The following is a 27689-nucleotide window of genomic DNA, read 5'->3' on the forward strand; positions in this document are numbered from 1 at the left end:
ACTGATAAAACTACTTCTGCGTTAGGCTGCAGTCCCATATGTACCAGCTACATACATTAAAGCAACAGCTGTTTTCTCCCCCAAGAAACACAGGTTCTAAACATACCCAGGCCACCACTGTCGTCCCATCACAGGGCAACCATGACACCGTCCATAGGCTGTACTAAAGCCTTGCCAGGAACTTAATTATTTCTGCACTGCCTTTCAATAGTGTCCAGTCTGAGTGTGCGTATGACAAACCATAACAGAGCGTCTGAACACAGTATGACAGCAGCAGCAGTGGCATTAGTGTGCTCAGTCTCAGGAAACACTCGCTCCTTAAATCTCAGCACTGTTTGCAAGATGACTAGAATGGAGCAGCATACCCGCTGCCCATGCTGAGAAGAATCAGATACAGACTAAGCCACTTCAACTCACAATCCTAGCAGACTGAAAATACAGGCAATCCATTTGAGGATGAAGATGCAGATGCCATAAGGGGCAGCTCCTTTTCATCTGCAGAACTCAGGTCTCAAAGTTGCAGATGAAGAGAAAGCTGACCTAGCCAACACTCAGACCTGAAAGGAGTTACCCAGAGTGGCAGTGGGTGTCTGCAGAGCTGGGTGACTGCAGGGACGTACAGATGCTGTCACTGCAACGCAGCTGTATCCATCAGCCCCCCAGGGTACAGTCATCGACGGCAGACCTGGTACGGCCACACGAGAGTGCCAAGCTGCAGTGCAGCCGCTGCTTCATAGACTTTTAGCTCGGCACACGTAGCCGGGAAAGCATGGAGACTGCCTGATCTTCCCTGGCTGCCAATTCCCAGCGTAGCCTACCGCGGATCAAAGGCCAAAGTATGCACGATCTACACATTCAGCAAGACTCTCACACACTTGTTCTGAGCAGCCCTGCATCAGGTCTCTCAGAGAGGTCTTACTCAGAGGTGTTAGCTGGTCCTTACATTTATTAGTGCACCATATTTCGCTCCCCCAGCAGAGTAAACATCACATACTTCAAGAAACATCAGGGGAAACAGGCAAGGTTTACCAACGTCAACATACCTCCTCAAGGGGAATATCAGAGTCACCCATCTGGACTTTGTTATCTGTCCTCTGAGCCACAAAGACGTGTTTGATGCTTGGGCAGTTCTTCACAGCTTCATCCACAGTCGTCTTCAGCTCTACAATCCGGCCTCCCCTGACTCCCTGGTTGTAGGTGATAACTGCTTTGCATCCAGCTAAAAAGAGAAAGCATTAGCAGACATACTACCCTGTCTCCCAGATTAGTATGTGCATCCTGCTTTCATTACTTTTGGGGATGATGTACAGGACAACATATGTGACAAATACTTAGAACTTCTATCAATCAGAAACAGTCAGTGACACTGACAAAAACACTTTAAAACCTGAGACCACAGAGTTTAGGGGCAGCTGGAAACTCCACTGGTTATCTGGTCCATCTCCCCTACCCCAAAGCAGGGTCCACTCCAGCTAAACCATTTCTGACAGCTGTCAGTCAAACCTTCCTAACATGCTCCCATGGTACCTGCTCTACCATCTCACCACCAGTCCACTCCAATGCCTATCGTGAACACCAGAAAGCCTTTCCCGATGTCTAGCCCAAGTACCACTCACTGCAATTTAAACGCCTCTGTTCCTCCTAGCAAAATTGACATGCAGAACAGTTTCTTCCCCATTACCCATGCTATGGTGAATCCTGCTGCGTTAGGCCAGCAGCTCACGTGCTGCAACCAGCACAAGGCTTCCTGCAACCGCAGCGAGCCAGCACCTCTGCCCCTTGCTCCTCCTCTCTCCAGGGCCACATGTAGGCGTCCACTGCAAACTGAACGGCACCAAACTCGGCAGCCTCCCGGAGGCATCACCCTGCTCCGGTACCCGCAGCCCTCTGAAACTCACCGGTCCCTCGAGGGGAAACCTCCGGCAGCCACCTCACACAGCAGCGCCCCAGCACAGCACTTTGAACTGTACCACGCCATGGTACTACAGAGCTGTGGTGGTGGAGGAATGGCTCTTTGACCCATCACCTCCGCACAAAGCGGCCAAAAGTGTGGGACAGCTAAAACCTGTACTTGCTCTCTATAGATTAACTCTACTAAAACAGGGAAAAAAGAAAAAAAGCGCATGAAAATTGCTTTAAGACTTACTCCCTCACACTAGCCATACAGAAACTGATGTGACTGCTAGGACGTGAGCCACTTGCTATTTTGTTCTTCTGCTGGTATTTTTAGCATTACTTTTTACATAATCACAGTACCAGTGCTTTGGGCTAAGAACAGCTCTGGCTGTTGGTACAGCGGCTAACAGAGCAGGGGAGGCTGCCAGCACCTCCAGTGCTATACATAAATCAAAGTATCACAACCAAGACTGCAGAATTAGCACAGTGCAGCAGTATCAAAGAAACACTGCGATTACACTGCGAAAGAACAAATCAGGCTGTTCCTAAGCTCTGGTTTTCCCTCCAGCTTCACCGCTGTCTGGCAGTAACCCAGTGCAGACTGAACACTGAACAATTTATGAAGTATTTTAAGGGCAGAGAATACTGCATCTGCCACTACAGGAAAGCTCTCCACAGGACTCTGCAAGGAGAGCAAACTGTCCCACCAGCTGAGAATGAACCTTTTCTCTTTTTGCCAAGAAAACACGGAACTGGGATATGCCTCGGAGCAGTGTCCAGAGGGGTTTAGCTCCCCCGTCTGCATCTACTTACAGTCCATGATCCTCCCAGCTAAGGACTCTGCGCTGAATCCAGCGAAGACCACAGTGTGAATGGCACCGATCCTGGCGCAAGCCAGCATGGCTGCCACAGACAAGGGAGACACGGACATATAGATGGCCACCTTGTCCCCCTTCTGTATCCCATATTTCTTCAGGGTGTTGGCAAGACGGCAAGTCAGATCCAGAAGTTCCCTGCAGCACAGAAGCAATGTTATCATGCGACCGCCCAACCTGTTTTATGCGGGGGAGCAAAAAAAAAGGATGAACTTGAACCAAGCCAGGCATCACCATCACCTCTGGACCTTGTCAGCTCAGCAGTATCGGGCACGCCAGCTTTCACATCTTTAAAGAACGGTGGCCTGGGGTGTGGTGAGAGCCAGACTGCTCCTGCCACTGCGGAGAGAAGCAAAGGGGGGCAGAGAGCCACATGCTGCGGAGGGATGATCAAGCACCACTGGTGCAGGCCCGGGCTCCGCTGTGGGCACAGCAGCCAGCAAGCCAGTGGCTACGCTGCTGCCTCCAGAAGTCAGCATCTTCTTTAGCCACCTTTGATGCCTTTTTTTATCTACGAGGCTCAGTCAGAAGCTACTGGGAACACACGTGCGATAAACTCCAGGTGCAATGGAAGCGTTGTCCAAAGCCTCCCAGCACTGTTTATGTTGGGGAACTGCTGGAAGTGCTGCACAGCTAGCAACTCTCTTTAAGCTGCAAGGGTAAACAATGCATTTGCATGCATAAGGATGAAAAGGAGAAGTCCTGAGACACTTGTGTAAGTAGCAGATTTTACAAGACTCAAAGCTGGATCACCCACAGCCCGAATTCGTCCCGTCACTTCACCCTGCTGTGCTGCAGAGTGCAACGGCCTCACAGAACAGAGATACGGCTCCAAGCAAAACTGCAGCCAGTCCCAGACAGAGGAACTTGGGAACATTGAGAACAGCAATAAAAGGCTCTTTTCACCGGGCTTGCTGCTGCAACACACTGACTTAATGGCAGAAATGATCCTCTAAGGAACAAAAAAGCAGTTTGTGGGGAAGGACTTGAGCACTGCACACTTATTCTGATGCCCACACGGGGGAAAAACGCACCGGCAGGCGTGCCTGGACCAAGGTGTTGTCAGGAACTGAACAGCCCTGTGTGCCTGCAGTGGAAGGGCTTTGAGGAGGAGACAGGTAACTGCCAGGTGAGGAGTGGTGTCACAACAAGGAAGGAGGCGACCCTCACAAGGGGCATCCCTACTGGTGCCAGCCACCAGCTCAGAGAATGAGACTTGCAGAGTCCACCAGGAATGAAAATTGTCCTCTGGGTTCAGGAACTTGCTGAGTACCATGGCCCGGAGAAAACAGGTATCTTCTGCTCCCCAGCACAGCCATCTTCAGTCTGTCACCTGTGAACCCGGAAGGGGTCTGTAGGCTACACACCAGGGGCTCCAGAAACTGTTAACAAACAAATGAATTTTGGGGGTCTGCATTCCATAAAAAGCTGCAAAGCATGAATCTACCAATGTATCCTTATCTCCCAAAACTGACTGTAGCTGTGAAAAAACAACCAAACAAAACCACTTTTCAGCTGGTGGCTAAGCTGCAAAAAATAAAATGTTTCTGGTCCATCAAAAATGTTTCATTTATTTTTTGTAAACCAATTCCAGCTGGAAATAGGCAAAGCCCAAGTACTCCACTTCGGAGATGTCATAATGAAACCATGGGCTGAGAATAACTTGGCAAATTACTTCTTTAGGGTAAAACTCCATCTGCACTGGGAGGGCAGCGAAGTAACACAGCCATAAAGTACGAAGGCAGATACAGTGATGGCTGGAGGGATACCGCTTCCCTATCACCTTCTGGAAAACGAGCCTCGAACCCCAACCACAGCACTTTCTGTTACTTATTTTAAGACTGTTCCTGTCGCATTAAGCAAACAGACCGCTCCTAGAGCACAGGAACCCCGAGCGGTGGCCGGCCGTGCTCAGTGCCTGCTCTCTGGTAGCAGCTGCCACCACAGAAAGACCACAACGCTGCAGAACGCAGATACCAGGTGGCTTTACCGCAGAGCAAATGTCCTCCCAATTCCTTACAGCTGGAGATCAGCCTAAACCCTAAAGGCAGCATTCAGTACCTGCTCTTCATGGCTTCAGCGCTTCATGGCTGTTCCTGCCATCTGCGTACATGCAGTCTGTTAGATGCGTTACTTTGCTTACTTTTACAAAGTTCATGAACAGAGTGACTCTGGACAATAATGACTTCTTCCCACACAACGTTTGTTTTTGTGCCTTGTCCTAAAAGGTCACATCCTCTGGTCCAGAATTCATCTGATGCTGCCTTAGAGAGAAGTCTCTATGTGGATAAACATTAAAGAGCCAAACCAAAATGAAGTGGCTCAACTGCAGGGCACAGGAGGTGAAGCAAACCCCCGTGTGAGAAAGCAAAATAACCCCCACTTATCTGCGAAGGAAATCACTAAGTGCTTGCAGAGCTGCAGCCTCTTTCCTCTGAACAGAAACGCCCACCGAGCTCTGCCCAGGGTGCCCTGTCTGAGCAGCTCCATCGTGCGCTTGTTTATTCAGGACTCAGTGCCGTGACAGCAGAAGCTCCCATTGTGTTTTTTTTTTATTATTAACCCCGATTTAACATTTGCTTAAAGAGCGGGTGTGAGCAAGCTGATAGACAATAAGGACCAAGCCTTTAACCCCTGGAGCTATTCCCTTTACCTTCTCCTTTGTGCTCTGAAAGGCCCCGGGGGTCCCTTGGTGGTGCAGCACATGGGGGAACAGACACAAAGGCAAAGAGAAGGTGAAGCCAAGAATTCCAGCAAAGAAATCCACAAAGCCCTGAGCATCAGGCGTGTCTTCTGGCTCCTGTCAGCAGCTCAGGCTTCCCCTCCAGTTCAAGAAAGGGAGTCATAGAAATGCTGTGCCCCTGTCCCCTTCAAGCACGTTTTGCTATCTAACCGGCAGGAAACAAGCACATGCCAGCAGGTTACACATTCCTAGTACCTAACCTAGATGTGCCTCCAGGTGCAACAAGCACCCTGCAGGCTCGCTGCCCTGAAGAACTAGGTGGGACAGGCCACACTGATCCAAGTAGGAGGAAACGGTGGCCACTGCCCTCTGCACCTGTGCTCTGCCAAGCTCAGCATCGCTGTGCCATTGAACGCTGGAGGGCTGCACACAGGGAGGGCTCTGCCTCCCATCCACACCCAGGAGGGGTGGCAGTGGCAAGGCGTATCTACTGAAAACATACATCAGAGCTAGATGCTGTCACCCTGGAACTGGTGAGACAGGGCGTAGGAAGGCACCCTCACTGAGCTTCTGCCCACTGCAACGTGGGGTACTGAGGAAGGGCAGAAACAGCAGAGGCTGAAAACATCTACCCTGAAAGGGCTCAGCCAGCGCCAGCAAAGGACAGAGGGTGGCCAGAGGCTCAGAGCAGATATGCACTGCTCCTGCAAACCACAAGCAGAGGGAGAAAGGCAAAATCAATCCCAAGCGATGCTCACTACCCTCCAAAGGATTTCAGCGCAGCTGCCCAAGCAGACAGTGCAGAGCAGGGCACGATGCTCAGCAGAGGCAGGCAGGACAGCCACTGGAGGCAGGTGAAGCCACGGGGCACACAGAGGGTGCCAGGGCACCCGGCCCCCTGCACACAAAGCAGGCAGACAGCAGCAGGATCTCAGCAGAGCCACTGCAGAAGGAAACGTGCCACGACAAAAGGAAGCGCCCGGCCCTGCTGGGCAGAGACAGCAGAGAAACTGCCAACTCAGTTCGTGGTGCAACAGCCTGCAGATCCTCTGCGAAAGCAGACTGTAAGAGCTGAGAGCAAGTAAGAGAGCAAACCAGGCAGCAGAACGCCACTGCAGTGGGTAAAGTATCAGGGTAAAGCTGAGAAACGGGGAAGCAGCAACGCGTTGGGCCTGGGAGGTGAGGGCGTTTACACAGGAGGAAGAACAGTACATACATATAGCATGTGCTTGTAAAACAAAGCAAGCTGGAGAGTAGGTGCATTACAGAACACAGGCAGGGAAGGTTATTATCACACGTGGAGGAGATTCTGGACTTGCTTTCAGAGAATGTCATCTTTCAGTTGAAAATGCAGACGAGCTCAAACCATTCACTGTACTGCATGTGAGGGTAGATCGCGGCTGAACATGGATTTCATGTGAATTTACCCATCCCACCCTGCACACCTCCAAACCCAGAGGGAAGGACTGACTGTCTTACCCCAGCGACACACCTGCTCGTGGTGCAAATGACACACTGACAGGCTTTAACCACCATGCACAAGAGCTCTGCAGAGCGCCGGGTCTCCCCCCGGTGCCAGAACAAAACATGCACAGGGAGAGGCTGGGCTGCACAGAAATTCCCCTGCCAGGTTCCTAACGACCACCCTGTCGCAGAGCTCGTGGGTTTACTCTCCTGACCCACAGCCTGCTGGTTTCCCTCAGCTTTGGAGCAAGCCCTTTGCACAGCTGCTTCATGTCACAACCCGCTGGAAAACCATCTCCTCCAGGGACAGAGCAGGCTGCTCCCACTGCTTCCCAGCAGCCCTGTAACACAGTACTGCCGTGGCGAGCAACACGTCCCGAATTTGCAAGGGCTCGGGAATGCAGCTTGCGATGCTTGCTCTGCCTGATCTCTTCCTGACCTACCTGCAGCCTTGTTTCACCTGCTCTAGCTGTAACAGCAATTCTTCTAATTGACCAGGTAACCACAGCCAATTTTTTTAATCTGTCTTTATGTTTTTATGCTACCATCATGGGTTAACAACCCTAATGTAAGGCAGGCAGGCCTGGTATGGTAAGAGGTCTTGAGAAGCGGAGACACAGGAGGTGGTACGAAGGACAACAGGCGTGGGACGGAGCACAGGCTCTGGCAGCCCCACGCTGCAAACAACAGTAAAAGAAATGTCGACGTGACGCTGGACAGAAGTGGCATCAGTGGTAACCAACAGGACCTCTTTCTTCCTTTTTCTGTAATAATTAGAACTTGAATAATATGATTAGAATGTTAAGGGTTCAGTAATACTAAGAATAGGCTCTTGGTGCTCTCCGTATAAGGTGTGCTTCCCTTTTTTGCCCATAAATGAGATGGTGAGTGTTAACACTCTTCTCTTCTAGAGACTCATCACCCCTGATGCAGGCATCTCCTCAGCTATCACAGCATCACTTCTGAGCACAAGACCTGCAAGGCTGGCCTGCCAGCAGAGCCAGCAGATCACTGTTCAGGCCAGAACTTCTGTTTAATCTAACAGACGGCAGCACTTCTCTCCCTTATCTTTACAACATCTCTGTTCAGTAACTACCAGACCGTATTTCTCCCAAAGGCCTCCCCCGGACAGCGCGGTGCCTGTGCTTCCAAAGCCCATTACAACAGCTCCTGTAAAGCCCATCACCAACACATGGTATTTCTCTGATGCATTTTAGGGATGCCTGGCAGAAACATTTTTCCAAGAATCTGATGCTATCTTTTGCCACAGCAAGACAGCCTGCAGCTTTCTAAACAAAGGAAGCTAGTTCTTTTTAAATCACACCAAGACTTTCTTTGGGAAACAGCCTTTTGCAAAGTGTTTCTAGACTTTTTCCTAATATATTCAGTGCTGTATATGGGCTTTACAGTGCCTGTTTGGGAGGCTCAGCACAAGCCACGTTCTCTGCTGTCTCAGTACACAGCTGGTTTAAGTATTTCTGGCAGTGACCATTTTATTTCCTGGAACCATAGTCGGGATCAGGCTGAAACTACTTGAAAATACCCCAAACAGGTTAGTGAAACAAACCAACCAACCAACCCACCCAAAACAACAACAAACAAAACAAACAAAAAAACCCCCCACCAAAATACAACCCACCCAGATCTGAGCATCTCTTAGCCCAATACCTTCATAGCTCACCTCCTAGCAGTTGCTCTACATGAATTATTGCGGAGCAGCAGAGTTCAGAGCATGCCTCTGTAGCCTGCAGTCACAGCACCGTGGGCATTGTCATTTGAGATGTGGATTCAAGTTCCCTGGGACACAGTAGGTCATCATCCCCATCCCTTCTTCCTGGGTAAATGTTCTGGCCACAAGGATAATGCACAAACCTATTCTGCTTCTGTGACAGTGCTTCAGTTTCACCTTCTATTTCCCTCACTTTTTGCTAAATAGAGAAAACGTGTTTCCTTTTTTTCACCAGAAGGAAAAGTCAACATTTTTTTTCCATTTTCATGAAAATAACTGAAAAATATAAAGCTCAATGTGAGGCTTCTTGGCTGCACGTTCAATTGCTAAGCTGAACACGATTGTCCAGCCTTCCTGCAGACATCCTGAACCCAAGGCAAGGAAAAGCCCTTGTGACCTTTCTCAGGTGAGGAAGTGAAAAGTCCCTGAGCTGCCTTGGATGGGGAAATCCAAAAGCCTGGGCAAGATTTACTTGCAACTTCAGCTTAAGAAGCCAACACCAGAAAGAAGGAAAAGAGTTTGATGTCAATGAGAAACACCTTCCCCGCACAGCCCGGTAAGTCCCCACATGGCCTCCAGCTCCAGCCTGTACTGACATCTCTCACCAACACCACTTCACTGACATCTCTCACACAATTTTGACCATTTCAGCCCGGGCTGAGGAACCACCATCCGCCGCTTGTTGAAGGTATAGCTGCAAAGTAACTAATGAAGATGTCCAACCACTTCTCTCCCACCTGCCCTACAAAAAGCTACCAAGGACCCAAATTTCTGGCCCTTCAGCTTCTGCTTTCCTCTCTCCTTTGTGTTTTGCATTTTGAACATTCCCTCTGCCCGTGACATGTTCTGCACCAGAGCGAGCTCCTTTGTAAGCGAACCCTCTTCCACCGAGCCGCACCTGCAGCCCCCAGCCCGGGCAGGTCAGCTAACACGTGTTGCTGCCCGCTGCTTCACGCAGCTCCCTCCAGCAGGATCCACCGCATCCTGCAGCGCCAGGAAACACTGGCTCACAGGTGGCTAAACTGTAGGGACTGTGGCACACAAGGGAACACCAGAGAGAATAAATAACCCCATGTGAGACAGCGGGAGGTCTGGCATGGCTTTTAGCTGCTGTCTGTAACGTTCCCTGTTGCTAAGCTTACAGAGGCTGCAGCCACCAACTCTGCCTGCTTCTATAATGCACCTGATAATACAGTGCCCTTTAAAACCCAGGCTCAGTAGCGTGTTGGGGAATTCCTCTGCAATGTTTCAAAGTTCCTGGGTCCTGATAACATCCACAAAGCAGGACAGAACACTCCCAGCCTGGCTGGACCCAATAAATTCAGCCAGCTGCTCACAGCAGCACACTCCTGGGGGTTAACTGCTGCATCGCCACTGCCCTACCGATGTGCCCAGGGTGGACAGCCGGACCTCTTGATAACAGATTGGCAGGACCTGTCCCCACTTTGGTGACTACAGCCACCAGATCCCAGGAAGGTTGCGTGCCCCGTTGTCACAAAGCAGTAAAAAACCAAGCCTCCTGCCTAAACACTCAAAACTGGAGATAATTTGAAACTCAGCTGAGTTTCTACTTGATAAAAATGAGAGTGGGGAGGAAAGCACAAGAGGGACCATGGCACTTTTTTCCCCAAAAGGCTGAGCTGTGTTAGCTAGAGAGACAGGACAAAACTCAGCAGTGAGAGATCACTACAACTGAGCTTTTAAGGGCAGTCACCATAGTTCCAGCAAAACTGAAATGTTTCACCCATGGCTTTGGGTACCTTTGCCAACAAGGAGATGTCTGGATTCCTCTCCTAGCACAGAGCACTCGAACTCAGCTGCATAAGCACAGCCCACCTTGCTGACAAGTGTGCACAGGGATGCAGGCTGGCTCACAGCATGGCGCCCCAGCTCTTTGCCTGCTGCAAGCCAGGCAGTGAGTGGGGCAGCAAACGGAGTCTCTTACTTCTCCCAGTGATGAGCACGCTGGGACAGCACCTTCCAGCGTAGCTGCACTTCCTGCAGTGCATGGAGGAGGTCACAGATCCAGGCCTTCCCCTTCCTAAGGGAGGAGGAAGCCTGTTCCAGCCCTTTTCCTGCACAGCTACCTGCTTCCTTCGCCGGCAAGGGGCCAGCGCTCAGCTGTTTTCTTGCCCCTGACAGCTCCCCAGAGGCGAAGGCAGAGAACCCACGTCTGTCCCTGTGCCACCCAGGCCTTACCCATCAGGAGAGCAGCTCACAGCACCAAGCTTTGCAGAGTGGATAATGCAAAAAACTGGTGTCTTGTACCTCTCTGCACATAAGCCCTGGACACCTCCCAGCTGAGATTCCAGGACTTTCCTCAAAGCTGGTCCATAAGGCAGCAGCCAAATTAAGTCTTTACCTTCCTCACGCATGACTTTAAGGCTGCTGTCCCATTAACAGCCACCCAGATCCTAAGGAGAGCGGCACAGCTCTGCCACAGACACCAGAGTTCGGATCCTCCTGATAGGCAGCATCCCTCCTGTTCCCTCTCCACGCTGGGACTGTCCTGCCCCAAGGCTGGCAGGCAGAGACCCCCCTGCTACAGAAGGCTCTCAGAGGATTACTCTGCCAGCATCAGCATCACCACTTCGGGGCCACCTCTTTTTCTGATATACTTTCCTTCTTCTAGCTGAACTTCTTCTAGCAAAACTTCAAGCTAAAACAAGACAGTACTGCAAAGTTTTCAGCTAAGCTCAGCCTCAAAGGGAGGTCAGTGCCAGCACACCTTGGAAAACCTTACTGCCCCACTTAAAACCTTTAAAAAGGCAGCCCAAAGATCACAGAGCAGGCAAAACTTCTGATTGTCTCCTTGCATACACACCCATATATCACCGTTTTCAACAAAGCTATTCCTGACTTAATGAGATAAGCAGAGAATCAAGTGACCTGTTTTACCACGTCACAGGACCAAAGACTCCTGAGAAATCGGTCACATCTCACCAAGAGTTTCAGGCAGGAGGAGGAACAAGGCTCTCAAATACAAGCAGTACTTGGAAAACAGAGTTTGTCAACTTGTCTCCCACTTGGATGTTCTTCCATCTGGTTGCTAGTTACCGTACCTCTGTAAGGCTGCACAAAGAGGGATTCAGAGGTGGGTTACTTGTCTTCAAGCCACAGCAACCACCAATCCACAGGCTGAAAATATGCTTTCTTCCAAACACATTTTGGCATGGCCAGTTAAAAAACAATCCTGTTGCTGTTCAGAAAGGTGTTCTGATATCTCCAGGGGTCCCAAGAAGATGGTTTGAGGGTCTGGAGCAGCTCAGAACATTTCAGGTAGCGCAGTGTATGGGGGAGGCCAGCGATGCCTTGCATGAGGCTGTGCTATCTGATGGGCTGCTCTCCTCCTCAGGTTGATCGGAGCAGAACTGCTGCCTCTCACCTATCCCCAGTTTCACGTCTGGGGCATGAAGAGTGTGACAGAAGTACATACACCACCCCGAACCCTGGAAGAAATCTTCCATTCCATCTCCTTTACTACCACCACAGCAGCAAAAGCAAAAGCCAAAGCATTTAGCCAAGCTACCCAGCCGGTTACAACACGTTTGGAGCCACGTAAATGCCCTCACCACCTGTCAAATAAAAATACCAAGTCTAAAACCAATTCAATTCTTCCATAACTTTATATCAGAGAGTGTTTTTTTTCTGTTGAATGGAGCATTAACCTCTCAAAGCTATTTGTACACCCACTCCTCCCTGCTGACCAGCTTCCTCGCTCCAACAAATAATGTTTTCAGGAGCTTTAATTCTGGAGGTGAACCAGACCACCGGAACCTATTCAGACTCAAGTTGAACCAGGCATCCCAACTTCCAACAAGCTACAGAAAACATTTTGTAAAAGAGCCAGATTCCAGGACTTCCTGGGTGTCCTCTGCTTTCTGATCCAGCAGAACGAGCAGGTGGCACCCTGAGATCCAGCAGATCAAACATCTGGCTCCCTAAAATACGCACTGAGGAACATACAAGTCTGAGAACCCTTTAACTCTGAGTAGAGACACAGATGATGTAAAAGGCATTCCTGCCAGGCAGGCCTGTCTCCTAAAAGAGGGCACATAGCAAGGAGAACAGAAACATACTTGAAAACCGCCGTATTCCAACAAACACTGCGATCTATAGCAGCAATTACAAGCAGGTGTCATGCAGAGCAGCCTCAAGGTTGCTCTAAACTGCACTGAGGATGGGGAAGGACACAGGGAGCTTCAAATTCCCTCCAGCCAGGACTCGGCATCATGCTGTTGGCCATCAAGACAAGATGTCTGCGCCAAGACATCTGCTGCTGTGCTGAAACCAAAAGCTGCTCACAGAAATCTTCCCATGAACATTTCTAACAAGCAAAAAGAGAACTGGCAGATGAGAACCTGAGCCAGGGAGAAAAACCCAAGCCTTTCTCTTCTAAAAGCCTCCACTCAGAGGGAGGGGATCTACAGGCAGACCTGATTAATGCCATAACCAGAAGATGATGCAGATCTCAATCTGAAATTTTCAGTAGCTGTCACTGACATCCACTGTACTCTCACCCTGTAACACATTTATTAGGCAGGTGTTTTAGATCAGGGAGCCCTCTCCATGAAGAATGTAATTTCTTCGTGGGAACGTGCCTCCCTTTGTCAGGAGCTATCTCGTGGTGACACCACCAGCTAGCCACCATGCCGTGACCACGTGTCTTACGTGCCGGGGTACCCTGGAAGAAAGCCAAGATCCGCGGAGGTCGGATACAGAGCAGCAGCCCTTCCCGCCACCTCCCCCACCCCCCCCAGGCATCACCAGGCGAGCGAGAAGGTGCCATACCTGTATGTGACATGCACTGCAGTGCCGGGCTCATCTCTCTCCCAGATCAAAGCCACTCTGTTTGGAGACCTTTCGACATGTTGATCCAAGCAATTGACTGTAAGAAAACAGAGGTTTGAACAAAGCCTGGCCACATGCAAGGTGCTCTGTAAACGTGGCTTGGCCGAGCGTCACAGCGAGCCAGCGTAACACGAAGCACCGTTAGCTGGCTAGCCAGCCACGCATGCGTTTGTAACGCTGGAGGCGACAGCGTTTGCAGCACCGGTGAAGCTGTCCTTTGCCGTATCTGTAGCCTGCAAATACCACATTTAATTGGTAAAGCTACCTGAGAGGGCACCCCCACAAGAGGCCTCAGCTGATTCAGTTCAGCTCAGACCCACCAGCTCAGCTTCAACCAGCCCAAACCTCCCCCCTGCTCCCAGCAGCACAAAGACAAGATACTCTTTTGCTGGTTTTGCTCCTCAGAGCAGAGGTTCACTATATAAATCTGACAGACTGTCTTCCCCAGCTTGCATGTTTAGCACTGCTTCATCTGAATCTTCTAATTAAAGCTCACTTGAAACATTTTTTTCCCAGGTATAACAAAAGAGCTGAATCTCAGCTAACTGAAAACATCTAAAACTTTAGGTTCGTAAAGGCACAGAGACCTACGCATTACCATGCATCTGGGAAAGATGAATTTGTCTCAAGCTGTGTACTACACCTCCTACAGCTTTAAGGTATAAAATCACCTTCTGAAGGTGCACCTCTCCCCCCCAGCAACTTGAGGTAGAGGAAACCTAAACAAACTACGTGAGATGCTCAAGTGGGCACAGGGGAAAGCACCCACCCTGAAGAAGCTTATAGAAAATCCACCCAAGAAATCTGCCTGCATGGTCAGCAGCAACTTGCATGATGGTTAGAGATTAACCTTGTAATGTATTAATTCCAAGTCTAAACGACGCTTACTTACTTCATTATAATCTCCCAAAGGCGGTTACTTTATTTCAACAGACAACTATCGAAAACTAGTCAGCCACACTGCTGTATAACTCAAAGAAAACCCTTAAAAACATTTGCTGAGCTTCATATCATATTTCCTGGAAACATTAATACTGGTGGGAAAGGATTGCCTTTTTCCTGAAAAATTACGTGCAACAGAAGCTGCCTATTGCTGTCGCAATTTGTGAAGTTAAGTACACGGCAGCCCAGGAGTCAGCTTCAGCTGCTCCGTGATCACAGCTGATTTACACCACCACATGGAGGGCAGGAATGAACCCCCAAGGTGCAAAGAGAGAGAAATCCTGCAGAATTCAGGATATTTCATTACACGAACGACTGTCAATCTCAAAAAAATGAAGTGCTCTTCAGCTCTTGATTTATTTTTAAATGTAAATTCCTGCAGCAATACTATAAAAATAGAGGAGGTAAAGCCATTTCTTGGGCCATCCCAACACTGTACAGGAGGACAACAGCTCTAAGGGGGAATGCTTTCAGCAGTTACACGCTGGTTTGCCCTGCTGTCCATCCATAGGTAACTGGAACTCCAGCAGCTCGGTCCACCACGCTCAGCAACTCCCACCTCCGAGCTCATTGCAGCAACACCCTCACGTATTGTGCCACACTACAGTAAATCACATTAACGGGGATTCACTGCCCAAGCAGCATTTCTTACTCCTGAGCAGCCATACGAGCCTTCCAAGGGAATTTTTGTTGCTGCAAACCCCAAAGCTGAGCCAAGTGAGAGCCTTAGCTCTTTGTTCAGTAAGAACCAGCAGGTGAACCAGGGCCAAATGCTATTATTTCCTTCCTGATCTGAGGCTTACAAGAACTTTCTGCTTGTTTTACAAAATAGAATTCGGTGACCTTCCACTTACTATTATACTCTAATGGTTTCTCCATAAATCCTGACACACAGAAGCTCACAGTTCCCCCAGACCCTGCTGCAAGGTCTCCCCAAGCGAGAAGCAGCAGGTGATGGAGATGCCTGCGGTGCCGCCGTGCTGGGACATGGGCGCACAGGGCGCCCCTCAGCAGGGACCTCAACTGTTGCCCTGTTTCCGTAACCAGGGTTCAAATCAAGAGACCAAGGGACAGAGCCAGAGCCTCCCAGCAGAAAACCAGCTGTGGCCGAGTACCATCTTCATTGTGTTATAAAGGAAGAAAACCAGCAACAGCAAAACTTTAATTCTGTGCATCTGTGTTTCAGAGGCCTACCGTTTCTTTTTACCTGCGCAAAGAAAATTAAGCAGCATTTAGTGCCTGCTGAAGAACCAGACCTAAGACATGACCTAAAATCAGGCCCAGCAATGTCTGCATTTCAGACACCTGCCCCTGTGGGATCTAGAAGAAGGTGTGATGTCCCACTCTGCAAGGGGAAAGAAACAGATCCCTGGAAGTCTCTGTGCTCAGCCAAGCTCTTCCTTTCAACAGGAATCAATGAAAACTGAAGTCTGGCTAAAGTCCCTTTGAATGCTAGGTGTTGGAAGCAGGGCTGTACACATACCTCTAACTCTGATCCACTGCTAGGAATCATCTCCTGCGAGAAGATGCTCCCCTACATCCTCTGGAAGGCCCGAGGAGGGTTTTGCTGGGAAAAAAAGGTGGCCAGACATGGCTCCTGCACTACTGAACGAGTGACTCAAGCACTCTCCCAGGAATGGGAAACGAAGGTAACAAACATACATCCCTGTTAAAAGCCATCACCACGAAGTCATACCCCAGACAGGGCTGGGGTTTACCCTGCCGGGTGAAGCGGGGCCGCAGCACTGAACAGCCTTCAGGGCAGGTAGGGCCAGGAGGGAACTCGGAGGTAGGCAGCACCGTCACGGCAAATTTTTCTCTACCTATATGTCAGTGGTGAACTTGGAGGAAAAGGCCAAGCTCCTCATTCAAGAGAGAAAAGAATCATCGAATCACAGAATCGTTTTAGTTGGAAAAGACCTTTGAGATCACCAAGTCCAACCGTTAAGCCAGCACTGCCACATCCACTGCCAACCCATGTCCCCAAGCACCACATGTACGCGGTTTTTGAACACCTCCAGGGATGGTGATTCCACCACCTCCCTGGGCAGCCTGTCCCAGTGCTTGGCCACCCCTTCCATGAAAAAGTTTTTCCTAATACCCAACCTAAACCTGCCCTGGTGCAACTTGAGGCTGTTTCCTCCTGTCCTGTCACTTGTTACCTGGGAGAAGAGACTGACAGACACCCCCTGCCCACAGCCCCTGTCAGGCAGCTGCAGGGAGCGATCAGGTCCCCCCTGAGCCCCCTCCTCTCCAAGCTAAGCATCGCCAGCTCCCCCCCACCAGCCTTGTGCCCCAGCCCCCTGCGCGGCTCTGGACACGCTCCAGCCCCTCCGTGTCCCTCTGGCCGTGAGGGGCCCAGAACTGAACCCAGGATCCGAGGTGCAGCATCACCGGTGCCCAGCGCAGGGGGACGGTCACTGCCCCGGCCCTGCTGGCCACACTGTTTCTGACACAAGCCAGGGTGCTGCTGGCCCCCTCGGCCACCCGGGCACACGGGGGGCTCATGCCCAGCCGGCCCAGCCAGCCCCCCCGGCCCCTTCCCCCGGGCAGCTCCCCAGCCCCCTGCCCCCCGCCCGCAGGACTCGGCGCTCAGCCCCGCCGAACCTCACACCGGGGGTCGCACCGTGCCCGCGGCGGGGGCGCCGGGTAGGGGGGGCTGCCGTGCCCGGGGACGCTGCACGCCGCTGCGGCGGAGTTCCTGCAGCAGCAGCCGCGGGGGGAGCAGCACGGGGCAAGAGCCTTGCCCCCCGGGTTTTCCCCCTGCGCCCCAGCATTTCGCAACCCCCGGCAAACTTTCCCCGAGCGCCCCCCAGCCGAGCCCCCCGGGGCGCTTCCCCAGAGCGGGGCGCTGGCGGAAACACGTCCCGGGCGGCCCGCAGGTGACGCGGGGGGGGCGGCGGGGGGTCCCGGGGACACCTTACCGGAGACGTTGAGGCGGCCGCCGAGGAACCAGCGAGCGGCCGCCGGCCCGGGCTGGCAGGCTGTGTGGAAGGGGCTGTCCCAGCGCAGCGTCCCCCGGGCCACCTCGGCCCAAAACGCGGCGGGGTCCCGGGCCGCCCGCTCCTGCCAGAGCCGGTACCCGCCGGGCGGGAGCGCCGCCGGGTCCCCCGCGTCGCTGCGGCAGCGGCGGCCGGAGCCCGGCACCCGCCGCGGGGAGAGCGGGCGGCGCAGGGCGCCCAGCACCCGCGCTCGGGCCACCGCCGCCAACTCCATGGGGCACGGCCCTGCTGCCTCGGGGGCCGGCCCCGACCTCGGCCCCGGCCCGGCCCGGCCCGGCCCCGGCCCCGCCCGCCCGCAGCGGCCGCCTCGGGGAGGGGCTGCCCCCGGCGGCGGCTCCCGGAGCGGCCACCGGCACCCCCAGGGGGCCTGCGGCGGGCCCGGGGCGGCCCTGCAGCCACAGGGCCCCGGAGGGCCCCGGAGCGCCCCAGGAGGCCCCCCTGTGCCCCCACGGCCTCGGGAGCACCCCGCAGAGCCAGGGACAGCCCTGCACCCCCGCCACCCCAGGGTCACGCTGACGTGCGGAATTAAACTCTGTAACTCAGGACAGGTTATAAAGCAGGTATGTTTAATTCACCGGTGGGCATCAGGGTGGATAATTCCAAAAGCACCTGCTGCCCCGACTTCTTTCTGCACGTGTGATTTTAACTATACATTCATACATATTCAATAGATGCCCGAGAATAGGTTGGGTTAGGATAATTAGTCTACTGAGAAGTCATTAAGGTAAGTTTCCTCCCATTTGCGCTTGTGCTCCGTCTCCTGGTGGGGGTCGTTGCCTCGAGTTTCTTTGAAACCAAAACCCAGGACAGATCGCATACCAGTGTCCTCTTATCGGCACACAGCGCATCCCAGGTCCGTCTTACCAGTACAAAGGGCCCCAGGACCGGGCCTAATTTGCAAAGTCACACTGTGAAGCTCTTCTTAGTACATACAATGAGAGTTTTAATTATTCTAAGTTTTCCATATCCTATTAATCTAGTTATTTCTAAGCTTTCTCTCAATGCCACACCCAGGGACACCCTTGCACCCCTGGGAGCACCCCACACCCATGGACATCCCTGCACCCGCATGGCCCTAGAGCACCCCAGGAGACACCCCTGCACTCACATGGCCCCAGGATGGCCACCACCCAGGATACCCCTGCACCCCTGGGAGCACCCCACACCCATGGACATCCCTGCACCCGCATGGCCCTGAAGCACCCCAGGAGACACCCCTGCACCCACATGGCCTCAAGAGCACCCCAGGGTCACCCCTGGGAGCATCCCACACCCAGAGACAACCCTGCACCTACAGGGCCTCGGGAGCACCCCACACCCAGAGAGATACCCCTGCACCCTCACAGTCTTGGGAACACCCACAGCACCCACACAGGTACACTCCATTCAGAGACACCTACCCAAATACACCCCCATGTCCAGACAGCCCAGGGAGGACCCCCCCTGCACCCCCAGAGCCACCTGCAGAGATACCCCTGTACCCACCCTGGGAAGATCACCCGCAGGCAGGCAGGGGTAGACCCCTGCACACCCCGGCATGCCCAGGGACAGCCATGGGCTTTAACACACACAGCACCAGGTGGTGCCTAAGCCTCTTGTCCTGTCAAACAGCTGATGCCCCTCACAGCACTTCTGGGCACCCAGCACCGCCTCTGCACAGCAGCATCACGGTGCAAGCTGTGGTGCACCTGGGCAGGCAGCCGACACACCATGCCCTCCCACACTGCCACGTGTCCCACCCCTGTCCCTTCTCTCGAAGTGGGGTAAATCCCTCATCCACTCTTTGCCTGGCAGCCCTGCAAGCATCGCATCGTCACTGCCACAGCACGTCGCTCCTGGCTTCGCTCTCACCACGCTTCTTCCTCCGTCTGGATCTCAGGACCAGATCTGACCTTGACTTTCCAGTGCAAACCCCAACAGCAGCAGCGAGGTTTCCCAGCAGGTATCTCAGAGCTTCATCCCTGCGCACAGCAGGTGCCTCTTTGCTGGCATGAGCAAACCAATGCTTTTAGGCGCTGTGGTCCAGCCTCCCAGCACAGAGTTTGATGAATCCCATTAGAGCGGGAGGGTCTGGGCATCCTTAAGAAGTGCCCGATTTACCCGAGCGCCAGATTAACTCACTCCCAGTGTCTGGGCAGAGAAAGCACGTTCATGTCCAGGATTAAAAACTTGAACCTACTCTTTATGCTAAGCTGAAGCTTGTTCTGGCAGTGCTAAAGTTGTAAAGTTATATAAATCTATATATAATTATATATTTTATATAAAACCATCATTGTTCCCTGTCCTAGAAATATCACCAGACACTTTATCGAGGTAAATAATACAGATTTTACCAGGATTTGGGTTTCTAGCACTTCTGACGTTTGCAGCTGTGGTTTATAGGTAGTGCACAAGAATAAATGTGCTCTTCACTTCCTTGTAAGGTTGGCATCGCTGCTCGTACCGCTCGGGACTCCTCACCCGGGTCCTCAACCAGGTGTCCGGGCTTGCCCAGGAGCTAAAGGACAACAGCAGATGTGTGCCACCTGGCGCCGGACCGCGGCATGGAGCGCTCCTTGCCTTTCACTCGCGTTGCTCATTAGTTTTCTATCAAATATTATTTATATGCAAACCATTCCCCTCCCCCCGCCCCCCAGGATTTCAGAGGAATGCTTTTCACAAAACAAGCAAATGAGCTGTCAAAAAAACCTGAACATGAATTTAAATTCCTTGGCCTGAAAACCTAGCTGCTTCATTTGCAGACCTTGACATCTTCTGGGAATGGTGCCCTTCTCTGGTTTTCTTCCACATGAGACTGATTTTCCTTTTCCACCACCAAGCTGGGGTTTTTTTCATGCTTTAACAGACCACCATCTCCAGCCCCCACCCCCCTCCCCACCCCCCACCAAGTTTTGACTGTCTTTTTCCTCAAAGCAAGCCATGACCATCATCAACACAACTCGGCTGTAATCCAGCCTGGAGGCCACCCCATCACCCCATTCAGCTGGGCAGCTGAGCAGGAGAAGCACAACCCCAGATCGCCTTCCTTGCCTCCAAGAGAGCTGAGGAGAGGGGAGATGAGTTCCCTGAGATTTTTGCGATACCTCCTTCTCCTTTCTGGCAGTGAAGGCTGGCATCAGGCTGTTGACTTTTGAGAACCAAGGGGTATTATGGCAATTCTCATTGAGTACGGTGCTTGAGTATGCCGGGAAAGGCTGGTGCTGGATAAAGGACAGGTTATGGAATCGCTTCCTGCATTTGCTGTGTCTCCATTTGGAAGACCCTCTGGCATTATGGAGTCCAAACAGCAACGCTGGTCTTACCAGCTCCGGAGAAGTCCCATTACTGTGACCTGCAGAGGCCACCTCTACAGAAGCTCCCAACAGCTTGTGGCTGCCTGGGCAGAAGCTGTCATTCCCTGCCACAGGCAAGTCCCCTGGCACGGCCTCCCAGTCTGGCCAGGCAGCCTCACTGCCCTGCAAGAGGTTTTAGCAGCGAACAGGCTCACCTGTTGACTAGCCGCAGCCCTCGGCATGTGTGAAGGGTTTTCTGCACTGGTATCGTGGCAGGCACTGATGAACCAAGCCAGCAGTGGTTTGAGTAGGGGGTGAGTTTGGCTGTAGGTATCTGTTGATCAGAGTCATAGAAAAAAAATATCAAAACCAAAACCAAAATCCCCAACATCCCACATCTTTCTATTCCTATTCTTATTGCTCCCAGCAGTTATTTATTGGCCTCATATTCGATTCCTGCCAACATATACCAGATTTACTCAACACGGTGTGCAAGCCCTAAAAGTGCCAGCATAAAACTGAGCACAGCCAGAGGTGTCTGCTGGGTGGGGACCTTCGGCTGGAAGCACTTGGGCACAGGATTTTCATCCCTGCCAGGTTAAGAAGCCTCTGGCATCCTAGCAAGCCTGGCTGGCTTTTCCACATCCACCTCTGGAGACAATCTGAAGCCTCAGCCCTGGGCTGCAGCAGGCAGGCTGGTCCCAGCCACAGCCTCTGTGCCGCAGGAACTCCATGGGCTTGTCCCACATTTACCCTGCAGTCCACCGCTTCCCCTCTCCGGTGTGACAGCCTGGAAAGCACCCGTCCTGTCCCACCAGGGAGAGGGACAGTATTGGGGGATTTCTGCTTGTGCCCCTCTCCCAGGCACAGCCACGCCCCCGGCGTGCACACAGATGCCCTCTGACTGCCTTTCTACTCGTTCTATCAAAGCAGCTCTTTGACATGAGTTATGCTTCCCAATCGCTTGTCCCTCTATTTTTCCCTTAATGGCCTAAAAAGGAGAGTAAGATGATGGTGAAACCCATGACTGCCACTTGGTCATCACCATTCTGCTCCTAACTATTTTCCAGTGGTCTTCCCTCATGGTATGCACACAGCTGGTATCTGGCCCCACAAAGAAAGGCAGGGCCCAGGAAAAACATCATCATAGAGTCATGTATATGCTGGTCTGCGTTAGAAATCTTCCCAAGTCACAATTAACTCAGATTTTAATGAAATCTTTTGATCATTTTCAGCTACATTTGGGCCTGCAGATGAAATTGGACAGGTTCCCAGGTGGCTGTGCCAGTGGATTGGTGGGCCCATTCAGCTCCATCTGCAGAGGAGAAGGCTCAGAGGGAGGTTTAAAGCAGGGATGAAATGAAGCTAAAATGCAGTTGCTCACGTACCACTTTAACTCAGCAGCACAGATCAGCACGGACCTTGGGTCCAAAGCAATAGCAACTACAGTGGATTTGAAGGAGCAGAGTACTCGGCTAATCGGGGATGTGAATCTTTGCCAGGTCAGCTCACACCCAGCCACACCTGAAATAAAGGTCTACACAGCATAAAAAACATTTGCTGCACTCCCATTTATGAATGTGTAATAAATGCCCTGCAACTGGCAAGGGAGAAAAACAATACTTGGAAAATCCAGATAACTAAAATGCTTTTAGGCAGGTGTAAAGAGACTAAAAAACCATCTCTGACATTATAGCACCTTTTTCCAAAGATCTAACTCATGAGATTGCACATATTTCCCTTAAATTGTCTGCAAGGTTTGCATTTGCTGTACACAGTACAAAAACCACTTAAAAGTGTTAAAAAAATCATGAACATAAATGCATTTCTCCCCCAAGAATGTTTCAAGATGCACGATTTAAATCTGTGATAAGGCTTCTGGAGACCCAGCACCCAGCTGAGCCCAGAGGCAGCTGCAGCACACTGTGCCCGCCCGGGAGCAGTGTGTAGCACTGGACCAAGGTGCAAACCCAGCAAATGACAGAGGTGAGTGCAGGTGTCTGCCATGCGAGGTCTGGCTGCAATGCCTGGCACAGGGCATGGCTGCCACACGCATGGTGGTGCTGCGTGGTGCAGGAGCAACCCCCAGGGTGCGGGCACAGGGGCACCTGGTGCTCCTCCAGGCTGTCTGTCCAGAGGCCATAGAGGGCATGTCATGTTTGGCAGCAGAGAACCGATGCCCCAGTGGCACTGCTCAGAGCCCAGTACCTAGCACAGTGTCAGTACTGGAGACTCCTTGCCACTGCCAGTGCAGTAATACACTGAAGCAGTCAGTACCAAAAAAGATCCCTGCTTTTTCTGGGTATCCTTCTCTGCTAGTGCCCATACCCTCCATCACACTCATCCTTAACCCGACCAGGTCATCAGCTATCCTACCCTCAAGAGCTTCCTGCTCAAGGATGGATTTCAGACCAAAGGGATTCAGTGCTGCTGTTGATACTGATCAACACTGAACTGTCCTTGCCATGTGGCTCCTCTCCTGCACCAGCACAGTCTGCACTGGTTTTGCTATGTGCTTTGCTCCAGAAAATCATTGCTGATGAACCTCTTCATCCTGCTGGCTTCCTCTTGGGCAGCACTTGGGGTTGCCCACCCGGAGGAGGGACCGAAGGTTTCGGCACCAAATTCTTCCATCCTCTCCAGCTTGGTACTGGTGCTCTGGGCCCAGTGTCCACATATGGCAGAGGCCCACTGATGGGCAGACAGTTGCCTGGTAGAAACAACTGAGGAAGTTAGGAAGCCTCCAGCTCTCGCTTGACTTCCACTTCAGCTGATCAAGTAGTGTGGCCTTCCCCTGTCAATGTTAAAGAGACATAAGTTGCAACTAGTTGCGTGAAAAACTTCTTTCCCAGGAGGGGGGTGGAGGAACCCAGAGAGGCTGTGGTCTTTCCATCCCTGGAAATCTTGTAAAGTGTCCTGGACCAGTCCCTGCTCTAATCTTGAAGCTCTCTCCCTAGCCAGCACCCAGCACCGCAGTACCCAAGCAAGGTGGATGCAGTGGTGGTTGCCAGGTTCAACCAAGAGCTCAAGTCATCAGGCAAGTTTGTGGTGCTGAAGCAGGTGTGCGGTCAAGCCAGGCAGTCAAGCTACAGACCAGGATCAGGTCCCATGCTGGCAGCCTGGCACAGACACTGTCCAGTGACTCCTGCCCATACTGACAAGACAGACCCAAGCTCAAGCCAGGAAGTCCCACCACAGGTCAGGGTCCACGGACAGGTACATCTGTGGCTGAGCTGGAGATCAGCACAGCATCGCTCAGGCAGGGATGGAAGGCTGAGCTGAAATGGAGCTCACGGTCCTGTGGGCAAGGTGTGGGCAGAGCCCCCGCTGAGGCCAGTGAGGGCCATTAAGGACATCAGTGCACTCAGAACCACCACAGCCTCTTCCAGTTCAACTCTGCTTCTGGGTCTATGCTTGGTGCTCCACCAGCCTGCTGAGAAAGGGATCTGAAGGGCACGGAGAGGACCTTTGCAGAGGAAGATAGCTCCCTCACCATCTCCTTTTGTTTTGCCCTCTCAAACCCAGCACCAGGAGCCAGTGAGTGGGGATACAAGTGATGGGGACTTGACTTGCAGCACAGAGAGCTCATGCCGCAACTGCCAATCATCTGTCAATCATCGACCTAGAATGACAGGGGCCTGGGCATAAGTATGTAACTGCCTTTGAAGGGTTGTGTCACACCCTGGGACCTGTGGGATGAGCTGCTGCAGGGCTGAAGACTCCCTGGAGTCTCTGCAGGATGCTTCCACTGAGCAAGTCCTCAGTGCAGGGGACCCAGGGCCACCTCCAGCCAGGAGAGGAATTGGCCTGGTAGCCCTGGACTCCCTGGTCTGAGTGGCTGGTGGTGGCCACAGCTGTGGTAGATCTACCTTTGCACGGGCATGTCTGCAAGGATCTTCATAACGTATCCCCCTCGTTACCACCCTGGCCCCAAGGGACTGCTTTGGGAGTCCTGGGTATATGTATATGAGTGCAGATATATATATATGAGTGAGATACAACCCACAAGGGACTGGGGAGCACCACAGCTCCATGGGACCTGGTGTGACATCCCACACATGAGATCAGATGAGAACCTCCAACAAGGGATGGACAACGGGTTGGGTCACTCTGGTGGGGGCAGGAAGAAGGCACAGGCGTGTAGCAAGTCTGTGGGGAGGGTCTGGCGCAGCACCCCTTGCAACGTGTTGCATGAGCATCTATAGGGCACAGGACGGGTGCACATCCACAGTCTGGAGCACAGGTATGAGGTACAACTGGGGGTGTGGGCAATTTGCAGCACACATCTGGGGCGAAAGGGAACAAGAAAGCCCAGCCATGTGTACCACACTGTACATCTGTAGGAGCTGCACACTTACCTGTACTCTGAGTACACCATGAGTAGCGGTGAGCTGGAGTGTGTGGAATGGCATGTGGAGCAGGGGCACAGTTGTGTACCTCGGGGTGGGGGAGCAGGGGAATGCCCAGGGACAGGCGCCCCACTCAGCTGCCTGCAGGGAGAAGCTCACTTGCGTGAGACATTCCTGTGTGTGCTGCAGTGCTGGTAGCACTGGTGCTGCGCCCAGCTGCAGGCTGCTGTTCCCAGGCAGGGCAGGGGGGCAGGATCTGGCCCTGTGAAGCCGGGGACGGTGCTGGTTCTGGAAGTGCGGTGTCCAGCCCAATGCTGGTGGTGCTGGTCCTGGTCCCAGTGTGGTGTCCAGCTCAGACTCTGGCACTAGCAGCACAGCACAGCGCACCAGTCCCTTGCCAGGGGTGTTAGAGCTAGTCCTGGTCCCAGAGCACTGGAGTAAAACCCCCAGGCCAGCAGCACCAGCCCCACACTGGGACTGACCCCCTGCCAGCCCAGGGCAGCACCAGCCCCATGTTGGTGGTGCTGCCAGTGCAACACAGCACCCAGCCCCAGGCAACGCGCTGACCCTGGCCTTGGTCCCAACAGCGCAGTGCCCAGCTCCGCCCTGAAGGTGCTGGTGACAGTCCCAGGCACAGTGGGACAGTCCTGGTGAGACGGTTCCAGGCATAGTGGGATAGTCCTGCTGACAGTCCCAGGATCAGTGAGGCAGCCCTGGTGACACAGTCCCAGGATCAGTGGGGCAGCCCTGGTGACACAGTGCCAGGCCCAGTGGGACGGCCCTGGTGACACAGTGCCAGGCCCAGTGCTGGTCCCAGTCAAAGCACAGCAGCACCTGGCCCAGTGCGGGCAGCGCTGGTGCCTGTCCCCGGGCCGTGCGGTGCCCAGCCGCATGGCGCCGATGCCAGCGCAGCTGCCAGCAGCGCGGAGCCCAGCCTTGCCCCAGTCCCCGTCCCGACAGTGCCCGTGCCGCTGCCGGCGCTCCCGGTCGCGGTGGCAGGGCGGGGCGGTACCCTGCCCTGCCCAGCTCCCGCCGGCCCGGTGCCAGCCCCTCGCGTCCCGGCGCCCCGCAGTGCCCAGCCCCGCTGTGCCGGCAGTGCGGTGCCCGGTGGCGGCGCGGCGCCCAGACCCCCGCCGGGACCGGGTGCCGGTGACGGCGGGGCGGGCCCGGGGCGGGCCCGGCGGGGCGGGGGCGGCCCGCGGGTGATGTCAGGCTGATGCTGTCGGTGCGGTGCGCGGTGCATTGTGGGCGAATCCCGCCGCCCGCCGCGGCTCCGAGGGGGAGGATGCACCCGGGGCCGGCCCGCCCTACAGCCGCAGCGAGCCGGGCCGGCGGCACCGAGCCCGGCGGGCCGCATTGAGGGGCGCGGGGCATGCGCTGCCCGCGCCGGCCGCAGCGGGAGGCGCCGGCGGCGGCGGGGCCAGGTGAGCCGGGCCGGGCTGGGTCGCGGCGGCCGCTGCGGTCGTTGCCGGGGGAGGGGGCGTCCTGCCGGCGGCTGGGGAGATGCGGGCTGCCGGGTCGGGCCGGGCCGCGCCGGGCCGCGCCGGGGCTGTGCGGGGCGCTGTTGGGGCTGTAGTTCTCCGCTCCGCCCGGTGCCGGCTGCAGCGGTGGAAGGGCCGGGCTCTGAGGACTCGGTCTCCCAGCATGCCCGCGGGTCTGGGCGGGCTCACACCGGAGTGACGGGATCCTTGGCCAATGAGAAGACGGGACGGGGTGGGGCGAACCATCTGCCGAGAGGGGTGGGGGGGCCGCGGCGTGCCGGCAGCTGCAGTGCAGGGGCGGACGCGGCCACCTCCTTGGCGGGGGGAGGCGGGGCGGCCTGAGGTGAGGGGCAGGACCGGGGTGGGGGCGCTCCCCCTGGCCCGTAGCCCGCCGCCTCCTGCCCGGGTCGGCAGCGGGCCGGGGGGAGCCGGGGCTGGGGGCTGGTCCCGGGGGATGCCCGTCCCGGGGGTGGGGGGGCGGGCGGTGTCTTGGCAGGGGCGCGGGCGGCAGCAGCGCCGTGGGGGGCGGGGGGGCGGCCTCAGGCGGGGTGCCCCGGCTCCCCGCGCCCTGACAGGCTCCGCGGGCAGTTCCAATGCCTGCCCGGCCCCCGGTGGCAAGGTGGGGGCTGAGGTGCGAAGCGAGCGGCCTTGTGCTGGGCCAGGGCCTGCGGGGTACCTCAGGTGAGGGCCGGGCAGGGGTGAGCTCCCTCAGCCAGGCCAGGCCGGCGCCAGGAGCCGAGCATGCTTCCAGGTGTCAATGGCTGCCCGTTCATCCGAATGGTGGCAAACCAGCCCATCTGGCAGGGGCCTCTGGGGAGGGAGCCTTCTCGTTGCATTATTATGGGATAACTCTTTGGTGCTTGGGTTTGAGGCAGGAGGCTGAGAGTTTCTCCTCATTAGCTGTCACGGGGTGGGAGGTTTTACTCCTGTGTGCGTTGCCGTGTCTGCTGCAGCTTTTTAGCTTGATGTTTTCCTGCTGTTGTGTCTTTATTGCTCATGGTGCCCAAGTTTGCCGTGGTGAATGTGACTGTAGTCATTGTGCTCTCCCTGCGTGCCAGGAGGGCAGGTATCCGGTAACCTAGGTCTGACCCACTGAGAACTTTCAAGATGAACAGCATGACCTTGAAGTGCATTGTGTATCTAAT

General features: G+C 54.0%; 2 protein-coding genes across 5 annotated transcripts in view; one reads left to right on the plus strand and one right to left on the minus strand.

Moving 5' to 3' along the window:
• The window catches only part of ACSS1 (acyl-CoA synthetase short chain family member 1), a 38639-nt gene extending 20943 nt beyond the window's left edge, over positions 1 to 17696 (minus strand). Inside the window, exons 1-4 of one of the 2 annotated variants that reach the window (XM_055816142.1) lie at positions 17365 to 17696; positions 13439 to 13535; positions 2710 to 2909; positions 1044 to 1219 (exon numbers count right to left, since the gene is read on the minus strand). In XM_055816142.1, coding sequence (XP_055672117.1) covers positions 1044 to 1219; positions 2710 to 2909; positions 13439 to 13535; positions 17365 to 17656 — 765 coding nt within the window. In that variant the 5' untranslated portion in view covers positions 17657 to 17696. The remainder of the gene's footprint in view (positions 1 to 1043; positions 1220 to 2709; positions 2910 to 13438; positions 13536 to 17364) is intronic. The other variant, XM_055816141.1, reaches the window with a different exon arrangement.
• Positions 17697 to 26123: 8427 nt separating this feature from the next.
• TTBK1 (tau tubulin kinase 1) overlaps positions 26124 to 27689 on the plus strand; it is a 122895-nt gene continuing 121329 nt past the window's right edge. For 2 of the 3 annotated variants that reach the window (XM_055816016.1, XM_055816017.1), the window contains exon 1: positions 26124 to 26487. The gene's annotated coding sequence lies outside the window, so the exon portion shown is untranslated. Of the gene's footprint in view, positions 26488 to 26826; positions 26888 to 27689 lie in introns of those variants that run through there. The other variant, XM_055816018.1, reaches the window with a different exon arrangement.

The sequence above is a fragment of the Falco peregrinus genome, chromosome 11, assembly GCF_023634155.1.
Source record: "Falco peregrinus isolate bFalPer1 chromosome 11, bFalPer1.pri, whole genome shotgun sequence".
NCBI classification, from domain to species: Eukaryota; Metazoa; Chordata; class Aves; order Falconiformes; family Falconidae; genus Falco; species Falco peregrinus.